The sequence below is a fragment of the Halichoerus grypus genome, chromosome 7 (genome assembly GCF_964656455.1).
Source record: "Halichoerus grypus chromosome 7, mHalGry1.hap1.1, whole genome shotgun sequence".
NCBI lineage: Eukaryota > Metazoa > Chordata > Mammalia > Carnivora > Phocidae > Halichoerus > Halichoerus grypus.
Genome location: NC_135718.1, coordinates 132043075 through 132065114, shown reverse-complemented (window position 1 = coordinate 132065114; position 22040 = coordinate 132043075). Strand labels below are relative to the sequence as shown.

The window sequence follows — 22040 nt, the reverse complement described above, 5'->3', positions numbered from 1 at the left end:
GGACTCACGCCAGGTATTGGTTTGCTTTCTGCAGGAGAAAGCTTCGGGCTGATGTGACCACTGCTTTCCCCACTCTTGGAACAGATCAGGTCTCTGCCTTAGTACCTGGAAAGGAAGAGCTCAACGTTGTGAAGTTGTATGCTCACAGAGGGGATGCAGTGACTGTGTACGTGTGTGGTGGTAACCCCATCCTATTTGAACTGGAGAAAAACCTGTATCCAACAGGTATGTCAATAGGATGGAGATGGCCATTACTATTATCCTTGCCTAACATCTGTTTCTCCTTCTTTCTTTCACTAAACTGCCTTACTTAAAACGTGAAGTGCAAAATCTCCCAATATCATCCCTAAGGATCTTTTTGGACCCAGTGTCCCTAGAATTGGGTCTTTCAAGATCAAAAACTGCTACAGGAGGGAGAATAACAGGGCTAACACAAGAAGAGGATAAGTTGGCAAGGGACGTTCTGAGATGAAGGAATAATAATTCATAGTGGGTTAAGTAGGGATGGAGCAGAGGTCTTGAAAAGGGTGGGATTTCAGGACATGTAAAAAATATTCTTAAAACTTCATTAGCAGGATTTTCTTAAGAAACTGAAGAGATACGGTGATAGGAAGGAAGCTAGGTTAATTAAACTACATACCCAGCTGTCTTACTGATGTACTTCAATCGAGATACCTCACAGGATTCTTTCTGAGGCTCTGCCCGGCTCTCAGGATCCTTTGCTTTCTCTCTTTGTCACAGATCTCAGACATTCAGTGTCCTTTTCTCTTTTCCGTAGCTGCTGACGCCTACTTTGTCACTTGGGGCTCTTCTCCCCCAAGCTTGGCTGCAGCGGCGCAACGCGGTCGCCTTTGGGTCCCTGTGCCCCCACTCCACTTGGCGGCTCTACGAACATAGGCCCTTTTTGATCTAAGGTTTTACTGCTAATCACTGTGAACACAGAGGGAATAAAAATAATAAACATGGGGAAGTTTCAACATTTCCTACAGGCTGGCGCCCTGTTCTTCGCTTACTTGCTTCTGAGGTCACAGATGGAATCCTCGTTGGGTCTCTGTCCCCGCTTTTATCTACCGTGCCCATTGCTGCTGCCGCATCCAGGTGGAACCATAGGGGCCTCCCAGTCTCGAGTGACATCCAGTTTTTTAAGTATCTGCCTGCTTTAAGAAGGAAACCTCTTTGGGCCTCACAGCCTCCCCTCTAGCTTTGAGTTGAGTTTCTTTTCTATTTCTTAATTTAAGTGACCTTAGTGTTTGGCTTGCCAGTTCCCTAGGGGATTGACCTTTTGGCAATAAGTCTTTCTGTGTCTCTTTTTGGGCAGTATACACCTTGTGGTCCTATCCTGACCTTCTCCCAACGTTCACAACATGGCCTCTGGTGCTCGAAAAACTGGTCGGGGGAGCAGGTAAGAGGATTTTCCTATATTCTGGCTATTGGCCAAAACCTACTTAGTAAGGGCCAACTACTTTAATAAATGCACCCATTTCCTGTATTCATACAATTGGAAAATGAATTTTTCCCCCATGTGTGTTTCCTCCCTCACTTGGCTGCTTCCATAAGGTCCCTGGGCCGCTAGGACCCTGTTGAAAGGCCTCAATAAGCTTCGTACTTTGCACTTAAATCGGAAAATGCTTTGTGAACCATATGCTATACTTTAAATCAATAAGCTAAATTTTGGAAAGCAGAATAAGAGATCATGAAACCTGACTGTCAGCTTGGTGCTTCAGTTTGACCACTAGCCCCCCCCAAAGGGAAAAGGTCTGATGCTTAGGTTGCATTTCTTAATTTTCATTATAAATAACCTAGTTGATACTTCATAAGTGTTTGTTGGTTGAGTGAATGCATAAATGATGAAGTAAAACTTGGAATTGCTTAGAGGCAGAATGTGCGTTGTGATGCTTTTGTCTTGTCTGCCGCAGATCTGATGCTGCCGGGCCTGGTGGTGCCCCCTGCTGGTCTGCCGCGGGTACAGAACGGGGACCTCTGTGCCATCGCCTTGGTGGGGAACAGGTATGTGCCTGTCCGCTGGGCCTTTGGGGGAAGACTTAGGTGACACTGGGGAAGGGGGTGGGAAAGGACAACTTCCAAAGCTTATGGGTAAAGATTAAAAGAGAAAAACAGGGGGCGCCTGGGTGGCTCAGTTGGTTAAGCAACTGCCTTCAGCTCAGGTCGTGATCCTGGAGTCCCAGGATCGAGTCCCACATCGGGCTCCCCGCTCAGTGGGGAGTCTGTTTCTCCCTCTGACCCTCTCCCCTCTCATGCTCTCTCTCTCACTCTCTCTCTCAAATAAATAAATAAAATCTTTAAAAAAATAAAAGAGAAAAACAGATTCTTCTTCCAGAAGCACAGAGTGGGCCATGGGTAAATGGCAGGGAGCCTGTGTGGGTGATTGCCAGGAGCTGGGGGATGAGAGAAATAGGGAGAGTTTGGTCAGAGGATACAAACTTTCAGTTATAGGATAAATACAGTTGGAAAATCTAATGGATAACAAGGTGATTATAATGGGTAACACTATATTGTGTAACTGAAATTTGCCAAGAAAGTAGAATTTACCTGTTCTCACCACTGACCCCCAGCCAAAGAAGAGCACAAAAAACAAAAAGAATAAGCTTTGGAGGAGACGGTATATGTCTTTCTCACTCACTATTTTAAAGTTACTTCCTGACACAATATGATAGTGAATAGTGAATATTCAACAAATGTTTGTTAAATAGATAAATGAACATTTATGCCTGATAGTTCTGTTTTGATCTCAAAATAAAGCGATATGCTATTCCTTGTTTGTTCTGTTTATAAAAATTACTATTGTCTACTAAATACAAACATGCACACTTATATAATCCTAAACACACACACACACACACACACACACACACCCTGAACTTTGGGAAAAAATAAGTCACATACAATCACTTATTTTTTTGTTCTTGTTGCAGGTCCTGCTGAGATAATTTACGAAATTATTCTTCATGCCAAAAGATAGCTGTTTAGGGAAATCCAGGGGGCCCACAGCAAGAAAATAACTAGCCCCTTTACTTAGGAAAAGGAAAAATATACAGGCAATATAATCCATAACTAAATGATTGACAATTTCAGGACTGGAATGGTTCATTCTGACTAACTGAACTGTTTTTCTGGCTACTTCTGACTTAGAGCTGCAGGCTTTAAAGAATTGTTCACCTGCAGATGCTCATAGAGGTCTATCAGAATACATTTAGGTTCTGTATAAACTATATAGAGTAAGGAAAACATTCAAAGAATTTTGAAAAGCAGTACATTTAGCCCATTTAATAAACTGGAACAATATTATAAGCACACCAGGTAAAGAAATGTTTTAAAATGAGAAAAGTGCTGCCTGTCCTTAGAAGGAGCACAGGAAATAGTTTAATTCCTTCCATTTCCAAAGGTGGATTTATTTTTATAATTACATTGATAGTTTTAATTTTGCTTCAAAATGTATGTAACATACTTGACACTTAGTATTACACACTAATATAAGACAGTATGTGTATCTTTGTGTTACTAAGAATATTTTCACATTTTATATCTCTCCCACTTTGTTTCAGACAACTCAGTCAAAGCAATAAACATTTTTCAGTGTTTACTGTCTGTCAACAATCTGGTTCCAGGGACATAATGATGAATAAAACACAGTCCTTTTCCTCAAGGAGCATACAGTATATGTGAAGGGTCAGGGAATTAGATAGGAAAACAAATAATATAAGAAAAATATATTATTTCTTTAAATTGATTTTGTACTTAATATTCCAGCATGATTATTATCTGATGCTATTATTTTCTATAATATCATTTCAGTGAATACATTATTTACGGTTGTTAACATATAATTAGCATGACCAGTCCCCTATATAGAACATTTATGTCTTTCTATTTTGGATTTAGGCTATAATGTTGCAATTAAAAGAAGGACATTTATCTCAGTATTTTTATATCTCTCTGGACCTCAGGAACCATATCAGGTTAAGGAATATTGAATTTATTTTTGTATACTAATTAGTTAATGGAGTGGTATAGTCAAAGCTGGAAGTTGAGGAATTAAATTATTTAGAAGGTATAAAGCAATATTAGAGCATAAGAAGTGGTAACTAATTTGATAATAGAGGTCATCAAGACAAAGGACATCAAATATGATGAGTTTGGCCCTACAAGACTAGTTCACTTAAAAATATTATTGAAAGGCTATTAGGCATTTGTATTACAAAAGGGAAGAAGTCACCATCCCTACCTGTTATCGACTGGATGTTTGTGTCCCCCAAAGTCATATATTGAAGCCCTAACCTCTAATGTGACTGTATTTGGGGACAGGTCCTTTACAAAGGTAATTAGGGTTAGATGAGATTAGATGAGATCATGAAGGTCGGTGTCCTCATGATGGGATCAGTGCCCTTGTTCAGAAGAGGCACCAAGAGCTCTCTCTCTCTCTCTCCCTCTCCCTCTCCGCGCCCCCCCCCCCCCCGCCCGCCGCTCACACAGAAGAGGTCATGCGCACACAACAGGATGGAGGTAACCTAGACCAGCCAGGAAGAGACCTCTTTTCAGAAACTGACCATGCTGACATCCTGACCTAAACTTCCGGTTTCTAGAATACTGAAACATAAGTGCCTGTTGTTGAAGCCACTGTCTATGATGGTGGCATCAGTGACTAATAATCTACCCTTGGGAAACAAACCAGTAAACACAGTCTTAAGTGAATAGGACTCATGCTAGGAGACATACACAACTAGCTTACTATCACAGCATATCAGAGGAAAACTTAGCTGATGTCCTGAATTCAGAGAAAGTACATGTTCTGTAGAATATTATACCTAAGCAAAATCTCAAATGGTGAATAAGAATCAACCAGGAGCAAAAGTTAGGAAGGAATATTTCACCAGAAGAAATAGCATAAGCAGGAATACTCACAGCAAATCCACACTGGTTGGTACTTGTGATGGGCAGAATTCTAAGATGACCTCTCTAAGATTTTTACTTTATTCTCTTGGTTCCAGAAAGAAATGTAAATATGATGAGATATCACTGCTATGATTAGGTTATTACTCAATTGACTTTGAGTTCATCTGGGCATATCTGACTAACCAGAGAAGCCCTTAGCAGGATCCAGGCCTTCCTGAAGAAAGAGAGATTGAAGTGTGAGAGGGCCTGGGGAGGAGGTCCCAGGGAAGGGAGCTGAGAAGAGCCTGAAAGAGCTTAGAGCCGTCCCTGGCCCAAGAGCCAGCAAGAGAATGGAGACCTCAGTCCTACCACTGCAAGAAACCGAATATTGGCAGCAACTCTGTGAGCTTGAAAGAGGACACTGACCTGCAGAAAAAATGCGTAGCCCAACCAACACCTCGATTTCCGGTCTTGTGACAAGTTGAGCAGAGCACCCAGATTCCTGACGCATAGAAAGTCAGTCTCCGCTGTTTTAAAGAACTGACTTTGGTAACTTGTTAGGTAGCAATAGAAGCTACTACATTCCTAGAAACCATAAAATATGAAACTAAAAGAAGCTAGATATAGGAGAGGTAGATAGGATTTCGTGAATCTTCTGAAGCTCTTTAAGGAGACTTGGACTTCCTTATGTGGATAGTGGAGATATCTCTGAGTGATTACAAGCAAGGGTGTGGGGGGCCAGATTTCATTCGTGCGAGGTTGCTCTGACTGCAGTTTAGAGGATAGATATGTGGGAGTTACCACTCCCATGTACAAGGCAGCTCTCACCTGGCAAATATGTGAGGAGAGCCTGGGGAGAGCCAGAGTGGTCAGAGTGAAGTGAATGCATTAAACAAAATTAACAGGTGAAATGACAGGCATGGGAATTATACGGATGTCGAAGATAAAGGAACAAAAAAATGTCTAGAATGATTCTGAGATGTCTACTATGTGTGTCCAGGTGAATGGTGAGCTACAACCTTTAATGGAAACACAGGGGGAGGTGTAGATTTGACTTGGTGAATGGGACAAAAGGATGAATTAAATTTTAAAATACTGTATTTGGGGTGTCTACAGAAGAAAATGTGAAGAATAAGTGATGTCCCAAATCTGTTGTTCCTTTTTGCTTGAAATGTAATTCATAACCTTCTTGGAAGAAATTAGCATTTCTGATAAAATGTTCAAGCAATTTCAAGATAAACTTTTAATGGTATTCAGACTGATTCTGGGAAATGAATCCCCCTCCCACTCAGTTGTCAATCAAAGAGTCTAATGATCCAAGTGTTTTTTTCCTGTTTTAATTTTGTATGGATATTCTATGACTCTCCCCCTTCCACCCCCCAACCCACCCAGCCTCCCCTTTAGATGTCTCGCACAAGCATAAATCTTAACTTGCCTGTTTCAGGAATCAGCCCTTGTATCAAGATTAAAATAATACTTGCATATATGGTCCTATCCCAATATTTTGAAAATTTTATTTTAGACAATGATCTGGCTGGTAAGAAGTTAGTTCTATCAGTCTCCATACTGTGGAGAAGATCAGATGATGAGATAGAGCTAGTGGGGCCCAGGAAGGAGACAGAAATGGGACAGTCAAAAAGCTGAGAACCAGAAAAACATGAGAACCTTGCTGTGTGAAAACACAGATCAAAATGTAACTATTGTATTTTGTAACAGTTAAATGGTAAATTATAACATATATTAAATATACCATATTTAGGGGCGCCTGCGTGGCTCAGTCAGTTAAGCATCTGCCTTCAGCTCAGGTCATGATCCCAGGGTCCTGGGGTTGAGTCCCACATCAGGCTCCCTCTCTCTCTCTCTCTCTCACTCTATTTCTCTCAAATAAATAAATAAAATCTTTAAAAATACATATATAATATTTATACAAAAATTATCATTTGAATAATGCTTGAAAAACTGCCTTTGCAAATATCCTTTATAGTAAACTTTTAAAAGCTAGAATTGGGCTCCCGATCCAGCCAAGTTAAAAAAAGAATTGAAAGAAGAGAGAAATGAAGGAATGACTATCTAGAAAATTAATTTGCCGGTGAATAGAATCCCCCAAAAAGAACTGGCTGAAGGCACTATGGGCTGATAACACTCGAATATGACCTGGAATCAGTTTGGCCACAAGCACTTTCACTTCAGTTAAAATCAGGTGACATGGGAGAATGGGTTGTTTACTTCACCAAAATCAAAGCTGCCCAATGAGACATTAAATCACCAGGAGATTCTAATCACAAAATCCAATCATTTCTGATTTGGCTGATTATCAACTTAGGTGAATATTAATTTTTAACAAAGTCTCAAACCAGAGTCCTGCCTGACTCCTGAGGACGAAGTAGCTCCACAACAGAACCTGAGGCTGCCCCATCCCATAAAATCAGACACGACCACTCTGAATGAAGTGTGAGTAATTGTGTGAAAAAGGCTTTGTGCTCATCCATCCACCTATTCGTTTACATGTCCATTCATGTATGCATTAATTGCTTGCCTTCTATGCCTTTACTTTGCTCGGTGCTGAGGATACATGGTGAACTAACCAGACAGAATCCCTGCCCTCGTGAAACTTACATTTTATCAGGGGATATGGATATTAAACAAATACTATAAAATTAACATTTCTAGTAAAAATATCATACATGCCACAAAGAGGACTATGAAAGAGAAAGAAATGGGAAGAAATTCAAAACTTGAGAGATGAAGGAAAGTTTCTTTGAAGAAATTTGGTTTGACCTATGAAGAACAGAAGGAAAACAACTAGGAAAAAAAAAGGATAAAATGTTATCCAATGAAAGACACATGAAGGCTCATGGCCAGTGTATCTTGCAAACTCTACGCACTAAAATAGCTTGTCATAGAATCTGTGGGTATGATGAGAAAAGACAAGATAAAATAATTCGACACTTTTTGTTACTTGGTACTTTGTCCCAAGTCAACTTTCTCATTTACAGAAATATTCATATTATTGATAAATAAGAAATACACATTTTTTAAGATTTTATTTTTAAGTAATCTCTACACCCGATGTGGAGCTTGAACCTACAACCCAGAGATCGAGTCGCACACTTCACTGACAGAGCCAGCCAGGCAGCCCAAGAAATATGCATTTAAATGTTGAATATACTGAGATTGAAATATATTTTGTTGTTATGTTACTGCACTGGGAACTCTAAGGTAATAGTTCAGTATCACAGGGTAATCTCTAAAGATTTGTGAAAGAATAGTTTTTATCAACTATAAAACAGCACATCCTTTTTTTTTTAAAGATTTTATTTATTTATTTGACACACACAAAGACAGCACAAGCAAGGGGAGCAGCAGGGAGAGGGAGAAGCAGGCTTCCCCATGGAGCAGGGAGCCCGATGCAGGACTCGATCCCAGGATCCTGAGATCATTACCTGAGCCAAAGGCAGACACTTAACCGACTGAGCCACCCAGGTGCCCTTCAACAGCACATCATTTAAAGTAAGTCTAATTAATGCTCAAATTTTCATTTTTGAAAACCAGAATTAATATCAAGCTTTAAAGATGATCACAGAAAGTATTTTGTAAGACAATGTTAAAATTTTTTAGATTATCTAAGTTTTCCAAATTAATGTTAAATATACATTCTCTGACTGCCTGACAAAAACACCCCAATAAAAAGACAACTTGTTTTCTAAAATGCTTTTAAATCAGCCACATTAGCTTGCATAGATTTTTTGTGAAGTATGTGCTTGTGATTTTGAAAGGCATTTAACACCTTCTGTAACTAGCCTCCTTGAAAGTTTAGTCCAAGACAAGTTTTACATGAATTATGAACTTACCTGAATATTTGAAAAATTTTCTGATCTAATTTTCACTGTAATGCTTCACATTATTAAATTTGTTATGCTTTTATGACAGTGTTTGAATTCATAATTGACTCACTAATTGTCACTAAAAAGGAACCTGAGTAAATAGACATTTGGAACTTTGTGAATAATCTGATTCATTAAATATTTTTAACTCTCTCCAGAGTTTAAGGCCAAAGATTCCTTGGCTTACTTAATTTCTACTGTTATCCTCCTCACCCTGCCAATATGCATGGCATGCCTTTGACCATCTTGGTTAATAGATTGGAACAGAGTAAGTCGTAAAGAAAGGGAGATACTGCAAGAATGATTCCAAGCTGTTCCCATCCCTTCAGCATTTTCACAATAGTGTAACTAACATACACACACACACACACACACACACACGCACACACACACACACACACACTTGGCTAAGGTGATTCTTTGAAAATAAACCATCAATCTAATCAAGAAACAGAAAGCATAAGCAAGAAGGAAATAATCATAAATGCAGATTTTTTTCTAATTATAAGAGACCCCTTTAAACAACTCTGTACAAATAAATTTAAAAACCTAAATAAAATGGATAATTTTCTAGAAAAATCTAATTTACCAAAACTGACTCTAGAGAGAGATACAATTCTAAACAAACCAAAAAGAAAGCAGAGCATTTGGGAGTGAAGGAGAATAACTCTGAAACACATGACAGTGGATTCAGAGGAAAATATTAAATACAGATCTTTTCTACATTTGTGCTTTTATAAAGCTCTCACAAAGCAAATTTGTGTTTAAAAATACCTGGGCTTATGGGGAAATAGGTTAGAGGATGCGGGGGGCAGTGAGAAAGCTGGCGTGGCAGAGCCAGGGCGGGGCTCTAGTGGGTGAGGCCTCTGTCTCTGGCACCGAGCAGGACCAGCCACTGACCTGCCCAGCTGCACTGACCTTGAGAGCAGCAATCAAGCACAGGGTGGGGGTGGGGGGATGGGGGGGTTGGGGGATTGGACGTCAGGGCCCAGGTCCTCAAGGCTTCCAGAGGTTATGTGCCACTCAAGCATCACCACCTTGGAATAATGGCCATGTGCGCCTGTTCCCCACATCAGGGATCTGCAGCAACTTAAACTTCAGCCCCTTACTTTCCTCAAGTCCCCATCCAGAGGGGTGAAGTGTCACAGACCGGAGATGTGGCCACTGTTCCCGTCACTGCTGGTTCTTCCCAGGTCTGTGACCAGGAATGTAGTTAAGAACAGCCTGGAGTGACAGAAGCACTTGTCTGAGGCACAGAGGGGAGAGATGAATGACTTCAGTCCTGGGGGGCTGAGACAGGACACCCCAGGAGTCCAGACCCAGAGGACATTCAGAAATCCCTGAACGTGAGAGGATGAAGAGAGTCGGACACCATTTCAGCCAGGTGTCTCGCACTCCGCCCACATTCCCTCTGTTCAGGGGAGGGCCTTTTCGCTGTGGGAAAGGCCACTGCATTCTGCAAGAGCCTCTCTGACAGAAAGCCCTGCCTTACTCTCCCAGGCTGCTCCCTGACTGGAATAGCGCACACCAGCGGGCTGGTTAGAAACAGAGGGGGCAGCGTTGTGATGTTCAAGCCACAGACCCACAGAGTTCAGGAATGGTCTGGCCGTCACAGGATCAAGATCTGTAGCAGCTGGAAGGCGAACAAGTAAGTGTCTCTGGAACAAGAGGTGAATGAGAGCATCTGCGTTAATGTAATTTCCCTTCAGCTGTTGTTATTTAGTGTTGTATACTCTAGATCCACAAAAAAGATTGTGCGGGAACTAACGTGACTACTGCATTTTACTGTCATAATCCCCCTATTTACTCATTGCTTATGAGGTAATTTCAGTTTCTAAAACATGAATTACCCTCAAACAAACTGTTGTAAAGAGCAGATAATTCTACATGCCATTTAAACTACTCCAGAGAATATAATTCCATTCAAATATTTTTATATGAAGCAAGTATTACTCAATAGAAAAAAACCCCAAAAAAATGTATTGCACAAAAACCATACAAAGATTTCACAGACCAATCTCTGTTTTAATATCAATTAAAAATCTAAATAAAAAACTAGAAAATAAGTTTTAGGACCTCACTTAAAGAATATTTTATTATGAGCAAGAGGAGTATTCTAAGAAGTCAGAGAGATACATAAAATATTAAGAAGTTTATTAAAATAACTCACGATATCAATATATCTGAGAAGAAAATTCAAATGATCTCCTTCTTGGTCACTGAAAAGAAATTTGTCAAAACTCAACACTAATTACTGGTTAAAAAAACATTGAACAAAATAGAAATTGATGAGGAATTCCCTAACATAACTTATAAATGCTTACACCCATGATCCTTATTATTTGCCAATTCTGTATCTGCAATTTCACCTACTGGCTAAAATCTATTTGTAACCCAAAACTAATACTAATTAACTAATTAGTTAATTAGTATATAAGAGAAATATACTTAGTATATAAGTACTAATATAATACTTAATTATATTAAGTATTAGTTAATACTAATACCTGGGGCTTTTTCACCATCATTCCAGGACATGTACACACACAGAGCAGTGAAAAATCGGAGTTGTCCAAATGTGCACATTCCCTGCTGAGGTCCAACAAGGTGCTGCTCTGTCTTGTCCTTTCAGCAGTTCTACAGAGACGACCATGGGATGGAGACAGCAGGGGGCAGCACAGTGCAGTACAAGACGTTGGCTCTATGGCCGGTTCCTGTAGGGTTTGAAGGTCAAGTCTAGTACTGGTAGTGGGAATGGTCACCTAACACTTCTAAACCTGGTTTTTTCTTTTGTAAAGTAAAGCAAATATAATCTACCAGGATGAATTGCTTTAGGAATTAAGAATATATGTGAGATATGTCTCTACACACAAAAAACATACATGTACACATGTTACCCCTAGGAGCAATGGTTCAGTATTTGTTAATTTAGGGTTTGTGGTGACTTTCTAGACATTATTAGCAAGAAGAAAGAGAATTGAGTGTGTGTGTGTGTATGGGTGTGCATTACAAACACATATGTAAAATACATATAGAAATATGAAATACATATGTACATATATATATGTACACCTAGATATATTTTATATATCTGTGTGTATCATATATATGTGAAAAGTAAGCATCGTATATATGGGCTAATACTGAAAGCTTTATTGCTAAGTCAAGAAGATGAAAGTACTATAATCAGCTTTACTGTCTAACACAGCACTAGATATTCTCACTGATGTAACTGGTCAAAAAAGAGAAATTAGAAGTATAAACACGGAAAAGAGAGCACTAAAAATATCAATATTTGCAGTTGATATGATTTAAACCCAGCAATTCCACTAGACTTAAGTGAAAAGATTCTGCAGACAACAAAATAATTCAGTTAGGTGGTGGGTGTGAAATTAAAATACATAAATCAATAGCCTTCATCAATACACACAATGACCAATTGAAGATATAAGGTAAAAAAAAAGACCTTATTTATATTTTAAACAAAAATAAAATTAAAAGCTTAGAAAAAAACACAAAAGTTGAGAAAAATCTACCTGAGAAAAAATTTTCAGCATTCTTAATCACAAACATAAAATGAAATACATGGAAATATATACCATAGAAAGGCTCAACTTCATAAAGGTGTCATGGACAGGCTATATGGAAAAACAAATAGGCATAAATATCCAAGAAAACTTTGGAAAGAAGAGTGACAAGGATGACATGAGTGATAAGATTAGGCCTATTACAAAACAAAACTAAAATTAAAAATTAAGTTAGTGACTTCGGGATAAACAGACCAACAAAATAAAGTTTCAGAAATAGACCCACATATGTACAGAAATTTACTATACCCTAGGGGCTCCTGGGTGACACAGTTGGTTAAGTGTCCAATGCTTGGTTTTGGCTGGGGTGGCGATCTCTGGGTCCCGAGATTGAGCCCAGCTTCAGGGTCTGTGCTTAGTGTGGGATCTGCTTGAAATTCTCTCTCTTCCTCTCCCTCTGCCCCACCTGTTCATGTTCTCTCTCTCTCTCTCTCTTAAATAAATATTTTTTTTTTAAGAAATTTACCATATCCTAGAGGTAGCATTTCAAATAAATCAGGGAGTCTTGGAATTTTAAAATCAACAGTGTTGTGACAAACTGGGTAGTTATTTGAAAACTAATGGGGTTCAGTTGATACTTCATTACACACTAAAATAAATCCAAATCAGTTAAAGATATATACATTCACACATATGATTTATATATATATCTCCAACAAAAGTGTAGAAGAAAAGACTGTTTTTACTTCAAAATCAAAAAGTCAAAAAATAAAATATTTATTTTTACTTGCTATAAATAAGAATGTGTGCTTAACCACCCCCCTCCCCAATCGTGGTAACCAAAGGCAAAAGGCATAACAAACTGCACAAAATTAGAATTCACAGTACATATGAAAAAGCTAACATACCTAATTTATAAAAAGCTCTATATATCAATAAGGAAAAGTTCAATTCAATAGAAAATGTGCAAAACATATGTATAGGCAATTATATATATTGAGCAATAAGTTCATTACTTATATAGCTGGATTCTGAAGAAACAAACCTTTTTGCTAACCTATTTATTTTTGTTCATATACATGTATGAAAAACTCACTTTAAACATCCTCTCAACTTTCATTTCCACAATGATCACAGAATGATTCTGAAGTGTTTGATATCTGAAAATATTGCCATTTTGAGGACATAGAAGTAAATAAGTATGTTAGTGATTTTTTTTTTCATTTTATCTAATGAGAAATTTTAATTCCCCTTCATGGCCTTCTTAGTTTTAAGTAAAATGTGCTCTTCATTATAATAAAAACAAGAGTTTCTTCAGGCAGGATGTCTTTTATAGATTTTTTTGATGACAAAAATATCTTTGTAATTTAACCAAAAACACACCCTTCTGATGACTGTGGGCATCTTTAAATATTAAGGAAGTCAAAACTTTCCAAGCCATAAAGTATAACCACACAATTTTTTATTCATATTTCATAACAATCCAAATACTAAAAAAAATCATAACCCCATTGTACCTGTGAAGAAATAGAGGATTACAAATCTTATCCCTGCAGTGTTTAATATGTGTAATACTTGATGAACATGACTTCTTTTCATATACTAGCAGCTCCCTGAGAAACAAGACCTACACTGGCTAAGTAACTGCTTACCTTTGGGTGTTCCACAGCTTTTTCATTCAGTAGTTGTTTTGATTAAATGAAATGTAGAAATAGCATCAAATATAGAATGTTCAGAATATTCAAAGAAATGCACCTTTAATAAATTCCTATTAAATCTGAATACTACTCAGAATTTGAAGCAGGCATAACGAAATTAGAGCTGTATAATGAAATCATGTTATCATCTATCTGCTCATCTACTTATAACCTGGGGTCATAAATATCTCTCTGATTCAGTAAGCATTTTAGATGTGCTAGAAATTGTGTTATAAGCTTTATTTCCTTATTCTCATAACTACAAGTAGCTAAAAATATCATATCCCTATAATATCTATGAAGAAACAGATGATTACAAATAATCCTTAATCTACTTTGAGGTAGAGTACAAATAAGAAGTCTGACATGATAGCATAATTTCTTAAACATTAGACCATAATGTCTGCCCCAAAATACTGTCATGAATATTCATTTATAACAAATGTATTTTGTTGAACTTCTGACGTAAACAAATGCATCTAATTTGCATCAATGCTAATTGATTTAAGTATGTTACATTAGAAAAATACTTTTCTCTCTCTAAATGCTAATGTTTCTATTTCCTTTTCTATTTTCTCTTTCTTAGCCATGAAAAAGGAAGAAAGGCAGAGACCAACACACAGGCAGGATTTAGGGGAGTGCTGCCAGTAGAATTTTCTGCAATTATAGATTTGTTCTGTCTCCAATCTCTGATATGATAGCCACTAGCCACATGGAAGAATGGGTGAGAATGGTCAAAGGGTGTAAACCTCCAGTTATAAGATGAATAAGTTCTGGGGATATAATTTACAGCCTGGTGACTGTTAACTATGCTGTACTATATACTTGAAAGTTGCTAAGACAATAGATCTTAAATATTCTCACCACACACACACACACATACACACACAAAAAGAAAGAAAAAGAAAAAAAAACTATGTGAGGTGGTGCATGTGTTAATTAACCTTATTGTGGTAATTACTTATAATATATATGTACATCAAATCATGGAGCTGCAAACCTTAAACATATACAATGTTATTTATCAATCATATCTCAGTAAAGCTGGAAAAAAGTGTTAAATTTTTGGTATAAATGAAAACAGTGATTAATACAAGTAGATAACTAGATTTTCATTTAATTTTAATTAATTATAATTTTCAGTAGCTACGTGTGACTAATGATATATTGGACAGTGCACGTCTAATGTCTTTGCCACACCACCACCCTGTAATGATATAAGTCCTGTCATCCTGCATCCAAACATATCCCTAATCGGCCCACTTTTTTTCATCAGTTAAGCCACCATAGCAACAAACATTGCAATTTCTTTCTAATTAGTACACCTGCTTCTATTCCCAGCAGTCCGTTTTCCAGATAGCAATAAAAGTAAGTATTTAAAAAACTCAACATAATACTCAATGGTGAAAGATTGAAAGCTTTTCCCTAAGTTTGGGAACAAGACAAGGACTCCTGCATTCACCACTTCTATTTCAAATAGTACTGGAAGTTCTAGCCAGAGCACTTAGGCCTGAAAAAGAAATAAATGGCATTCTAACTGGAAAAGAAGAAGTAAAACTATGTCTATTTGTAGGTGAAATGATCTTACATGGAAAAAAAGCCTAATGAATACAGAGACACACACAAACTGTTAAAGCTAATAAAGAAATACAGCAAAGTACAAGACTGAAAATCAACACATAAAAATCAGTTGTATTTCTATACACTGACAATGAACAACCCAAAAATAATATTAAGAAAACAATTCCATTTACAATAAAATCAAAGAGTATAAAATACTTAGAAATTACTTTAACTGAGGTGGCATAAGACTTGTACGCTGAAAAGTATAAAAATTGCTGAAAGAAATTAAAGAAGACCTAAAGAAATGGAAAGACACCTCGTGTTTCTGGATTAGAAGATTTAATATTGTTAAAATGACAATACTACCCACAGCAATACACAGATTCAATGTATACCTACCAAATTCCCAACAGCATGTTCTCAGAAATGTAAAAACTAATCCTAAAACTCATATGCAATCTCCAGGGAGTTGAACAGCTGAAACAATCTTAAAAAGGAATAACAAAGTTGGAAGTCTCTCACTTCCTGATTTAAAAATGAATTATAAAGCTACAATAATTAAAAGAGTATGGTACTGGCATGGCAGAGTCAAGTAGACCAATGGAATAAAATTGAGAGCCTAGAAATAAACTCTGACAACTATGGTCAATTGATTTTCCACAGAGGTTCCAGGACCATTAAATGGAGAAAGAACATTATTTTCAACAAATAATCTTGGAAAATTGTATATCCATATGCAAAAGAGTGAGATTGCACCCTTACCTTACATTAACTCAAAATGTATCCAAGGTCTAAATTTTAGAACACTATAAAATCTTAGAAGAAAACTTAGGGGCAAATCTGCATGACCTGGGATATAGCAATAGTTTCTTAAATATGACTCTAAAGTACAGGGAAAACAACAACAACAAATAGGTAATTGGACTTCATTAAAATTAAAAACATTTGTACCTCAAAGGACACAAGAGTGAAAAAACAAACCACAAAATGGGAAAATGTTATTTACAAATTGTATTACTGAAAAGGTTTTAATATTCAAAAATATTAAAATTCCTACAACTCAACAACAACAACACAATTTTAAAAATGAGCCAAGGACATGAATAGACACTTCTCCAAAGAAGATGCACAAATGGCCAATAAGCATATGAAAGATACTCAACAAAAACAGCATTGCTCATTCGGAAAATGCAAATCAAAACCACAATTCAATACTACTTCGTGCTTGCTAGAATGGTTAGAATTTTTATTTATTTTTATTTTTTATTTTAATTCAATTAGCCAACGTATATCAAAAACTAATGATGGCTAGAATAGTTAGAATTTTTTAAAAGGAAGGGAGAAAAGGGAGTGAGAAAGAGAGAAAGAAACAAGTGTTGGCAAACGTGGAAAAATTGAAACTCTTTTTTTAAATTTTATTTGAGGGGAAGTGGGGAGGAGCAGAGGGAGAGGGACAAGCAGACTCCTCCTTAAGTGCACCTGGCACTGGGCTGGATCCCAAGACCCCAAGATCATGACCTGAACCAAAATCAAGGGTCGAGCGCTCAACTGACTGAGCCACCCAGGTGCCTCAGAAAAATTGGAACTCTTGTTCATTGCTGATGGGTATGTAAAATGATGCAGGTCCTGTGGAAAGAAGTTTGACAGTTCCTCAAAACTGGATACATAGTATTACCAAATGACTCAGCAATTCAACTCCTAGGTCTATACCTAAAAGAATTGGAAGCAGGGACTCAAGCAGATGATTATATACCAGTATTTATTGTAGCATCATTCACTCTAGTCAAAAGGTGGCAACAATCCAAGTGTCCATCAATAGATGAACTGATAAACAAAATATATATACAGATAGTGAATATTATCCTGTCATAAAAAGGAATGAAGTTCTGATACATGCTACAACATGGATGAATTTAAAAACATTATGTTAAGTGAACTAAGCCAGACACAAAAAGACAAAAAGTGTGATTCATATAAGAAAATATATATATATGAAATATCTAAAAACAAAAAGCAAATTCATAGAGATAGGAAGTATATTAGAGGTTACCAGATTCTGGGAGGAGGGTGGAACTGAGAGTTATTACTTAACGGGTGCAGAGTTTCTGTTTGGGTTCATAAAAATTTGCAAGACCTATAGTAGTAGTAATGCTTGCACAGCATTGTGAATCTAATTAATGCCACTGAATTTTATACTTAAACATTGTTAAAATGACAATTTTTGTTATGCACATGTGTTTTTTATCATAATTATAAAAAGAGAAAACTGACAACAAAACCTCAAAGTATATTTTTAAAAAACATATCATTCTAGGGGGCGTGGAGCAAGATGGCGGAGGAATAGGAGACCTGGATTTCGTCTGGTCCCAGGAATTCGGCTGGATAGGGATCAAACCATTCTGAACACCTACGAACTCAACAGGAGATCGAAGAAAAGAATAGCAACAACTCTCTGAACAGAAAAGCGACCACTTTCTGGAAGGTAGGACGTGCGGAGAAGTGAATCCGAGGCGATATTCGGGAGGATAGACGGCGGGGGAGGGGCCTCCGTCAGCCGCTTCTGGTAAGTGATAGAGCCGCGGAGCACAAAATCGGAACTTTTAGAAGTCTGCTCCGCTGAGGGACGTCACTCTGGTGGCGAAGTGGGGGCTGGAACCCTCGTGGGACAATGTGGTCTCAAGACCCTCGGGGTCACAGAAAGACCAGGGGTGCCTGAGTGCAGCAGAGCTCCCAGGTATCGGAGCGGGGAAGCCGGCTGCAGAGAAGGAGCCGAGGCATGGGCTCTCAGCTCGGGGTTGCCATAAACCGTGATCCGCGGCACAGTCGGGCCACTGCTCCTCCAGCAGGGACCCAACAAGCGGCAGATCCGGGGAGACTCCCCTTCCTCCCCTGGGAGGAGAGGTGCGGGAGCGCACCGCAGGGATCTGCTGGGTTTGGAGACTCCACACCGAGTCGGGTGCCAGAGATAGAAACACTCGGTCACAGGCCGGGTGAGCACGGAGTGCGGCCGGAGACCGGGGAGACGGGAGTGACTGACTGCTTTTCTCTGGGGGCGCACTGAGGAGCGGGGCCCTGAGTTCTCGGATCCTCCGAGGCGGAGACTGGGAGGCCGCCATTTTCACTCTCGGCCTCCAAAGCTGTACAGAAAGCTTGCAGGGAACAAAAGCTCCCGAGAGCAAACCCGAGCAGATTACTTAGCCCGGACAGGCAAGGGCGGGGCAATTCCACCTCCGGCAAAGACATTTGGGAACCACGGCAACAGGCCCCTCCCCCAGAAGATCAGCGAGAACAGCCAGCCAAGACCAAGCTTACCAATCAATGAGAACGACAGAACTCCAGTGCGACGGGAATACTCCACATAGAATTCATGGCTTTTTTACCATGCTTCTTTAGTTTTTCAAAGTTAATTTTTTTTTAACTTTTTTTTTTGAATTTTTCTTTTTCCATTTTTCAACCAACATCTTATGAATCCCTTTTTTAAAAAACATTTTTATTTTTCACTTTTAGAGTCATATTCTATCCCTTCATAGTAGTTATCCTTTATTTTTGGCATATATATATATATATATATATAAAAATATATATATATATATATATATATATAAGTTGTTCTCTCTTTAAAATTTTGAGATACATTTTCTTCTAACAGATCAAAATATAACCTAAATCTCTAGTGTATGGCTTCGTTCTAGTCTCCTGCCTGATCACATTCTCTCCCTTTTTTCTCTCTTTTTTTTTTAAAATCCTTTTCTTTCTTTTTTCAAACAACTTCTTATCTTATAAATTCCTTTTATAAAATTTGTTATAATTTTCATCTTTACAGTCATATGCCATCCCTTCATTGTATCAACCCTTATTTTTGTACATATATAAGTTTTTCTTTCTTTAAAATTTTGGATGGCGCTTTCCTCTAACAGAACAAAATACACCCAAAATCTAGTGTGTGGCACTGATCTATGCACCAGCCTGATCATATTTAATCATAATCTGTTTTGTTTTGTTCTGTTTTTGTTTGTTTTTATCTTTTTCTTTTTTTTTCTTTTTCTCTTTTCTTTCTTACCCTTTCTTTTCCCCCGGCTTCAGGCCTTTTCGATTTGTTTAGAGTATATTTTCTGGGGACATTGTTACCCAGTTAGCGTTTTGTTCTCTCATTCATCTATTCTCCTCTGGACAAAATGACAAGACGGAAAAAATCACCTCAACAAAAAGAACAGGAGGTAGTACCGACTGCCAGGGACCTACTCAATATGGACATTAGTATGATGTCGAAACTAGACTTCAGAATCATGATTTTAAAGATACTAGCTGGGCTTGAAAAAAGCATGGAAGTTATTAGAGAAACCCTTTCTGGAGAAATAAAAGAACTAAAATCTAACCAAGTTGAAATCAAAAAGGCTATTAATGAGGTGCAATCAAAAATGGGGGTGCTAACTGCTAGGATAAAAGAGGCAGAAGAGAGAATCAGTGATATAGAAGACCAAATGATGGAAAATAAAGAAGCTGAGAAAAAGATAAACAACTACTGGATCGCAAGGGCAGAATTCGAGAGATAAGCGATACCGTAAGACGAAACAACATTAGAATAATTGGGATCCCAGAAGAAGAAGAAAGAGAGAGAGGGGCAGAAAGTATATTGGAACAAATTATAGCAGACAACTTCCCTAATTTGGGGAAGGAAACAGGCATCAAAATCCAGGAGGCACAGAGAACCCCTCTCAAAATCAATAAAAATAGGTCAACACCCCAACATCTAATAGTAAAACTTAAGAATCTCAGAGACAAAGAGAAAGTCCTGAAAGCAGCTCGGGAGAAGAGATCTGTAACCTACAATGGTAGAGACATGAGATCGGCAACAGACCTATAAACAGAGACCTGGCAGGCCAGAAAGGACTGGCATGATATATTCAGAGCACTAAATGAGAAAAATATGCAGCCAAGAATACTATATCCAGCTACGTTGTCACTGAAAATGAAGGAGAGATAAAAAGCTTCCAGGACAAACAAACTAAAGGAATTTGTAAACACAAAACCAGCCCTACCAGAAATATTGAAAGGGGTCCTCTAAGCAAAGAGAGAACCTAAAAGCAACATAGACCAGAAAGGAATACAGACAATATACAGTAACAGTCACCTTACAGGCAATACAATGGCACTAAATTCATATCTTTCAGCAGTTACCCTGAATGTAAATGGGCTAAATGCCCCAATCAAAAGACACAGGGTATCAGATTGGATAAAAAACAAGACCCATCGATAAGCTGTCTGCAGGAGACTCATTTTAGACCCAAAGACACCCCAGATTGAAAGTGAGTGGGTGGAAAACCATTTACCATGCTAACGGACACCCAAAGAAAGCTGGGGTGGCAATCCTTAGATCAGACAAAATAGATTTTAAACCAAAGACTGTAATAAGAGATGAGGAAGGACACTATATCCTACTTAAAGGGTCTATCCAACAAGAAGATCTAACAATTGTAAATATCTATGCCCCTCACATGGGAGCAGCCAATTATATAAGCCAATTAATAATGAAAGCAAAGAAACACATTGAAGACAATACAATAATAGTGGGGGACTTTAACACCCCCCTCACTGAAATGGGCAGATCATCGAAGCAAAAGATCAACAAGGAAATAAAGACTTTAAATGACACACTGGACCAAATGGACTTCACAGACATATTTAGAACATTCCATCCCAAAGCAACGGAATACACAATCTTCTCTAGTGCCCATGGAACATTCTCCAGAATAGATCACATCCTAGGTCACAAATCAGGTCTCAACCTGTACCAAAAGATTGGGGTCATTCCCTGCCTATTTTCAGACCACAATGCTTTGAAACTAGAACTCAATCACAAGAGGAAAGTCGGAGAGAACTCAAATACATGGAGGCTAAAGAGCATCCTACTAAAGAATGAATGGGTCAACCAGGAAATTAAAGAAGAATTAAAAAAATTCATGGAGACCAATGAAAATGAAAACACAACTGTTCAAAATCTTTGGGATACAGCAAAGGCAGTCCTAAGAGGAAAGTATATAGCATTACAAGCCTTTCTCAAGAAACAAGAAAGGTCTCAAGTACACAACCTAACCCTACACCTAAAGGAGCTGGAGAAAGAACAGCAAATAAAGCCTAAACCCAGCAAGAGAAGAGATATAATAAAGATCAGAGCAGAAATCAATGAAACAGAAACCAAAAACCAGTAGAACAGATCAATGAAACTAGGAGCTGGTTCTTTGAAACAATTAACAAGATTGATAAACCCCTGGCCAGACTTATCAAAAAGGAAAGAGAAATGACCCAAATCAACAAAATCATGAATGAAAGAGGAGAGATCACGACTAACACCAAAGAAATACCAGCAATTATGAGAACATATTATGAGCAACTCTATGCCAGCAAATTAGATAATCTGGAAGAAATGGATGCATTCCTAGAGATGTATCAACTACCAAAACTGAACCAGGAAGAAATAG

The 22040-nt window shown here is 38.0% G+C and overlaps 1 protein-coding gene across 3 annotated transcripts in view; it reads left to right on the top strand.

Moving 5' to 3' along the window:
• The window catches only part of LOC118530836 (eukaryotic translation initiation factor 2D-like), a 39681-nt gene that overhangs the window by 1143 nt on the left and 16498 nt on the right, over positions 1-22040 (top strand). The window contains exons 2-5 of one of the 3 annotated variants that reach the window (XM_078078323.1): positions 35-225; positions 1319-1402; positions 1917-2007; positions 17876-18043. In XM_078078323.1, coding sequence (XP_077934449.1) covers positions 35-225; positions 1319-1402; positions 1917-2007; positions 17876-18017 — 508 coding nt within the window. In that variant the 3' untranslated portion in view covers positions 18018-18043. Of the gene's footprint in view, positions 1-34; positions 226-1318; positions 1403-1916; positions 2008-2933; positions 3600-10274; positions 10333-17875; positions 18044-22040 lie in introns of those variants that run through there. The other 2 variants (XM_078078324.1, XM_078078326.1) reach the window with 2 other exon arrangements.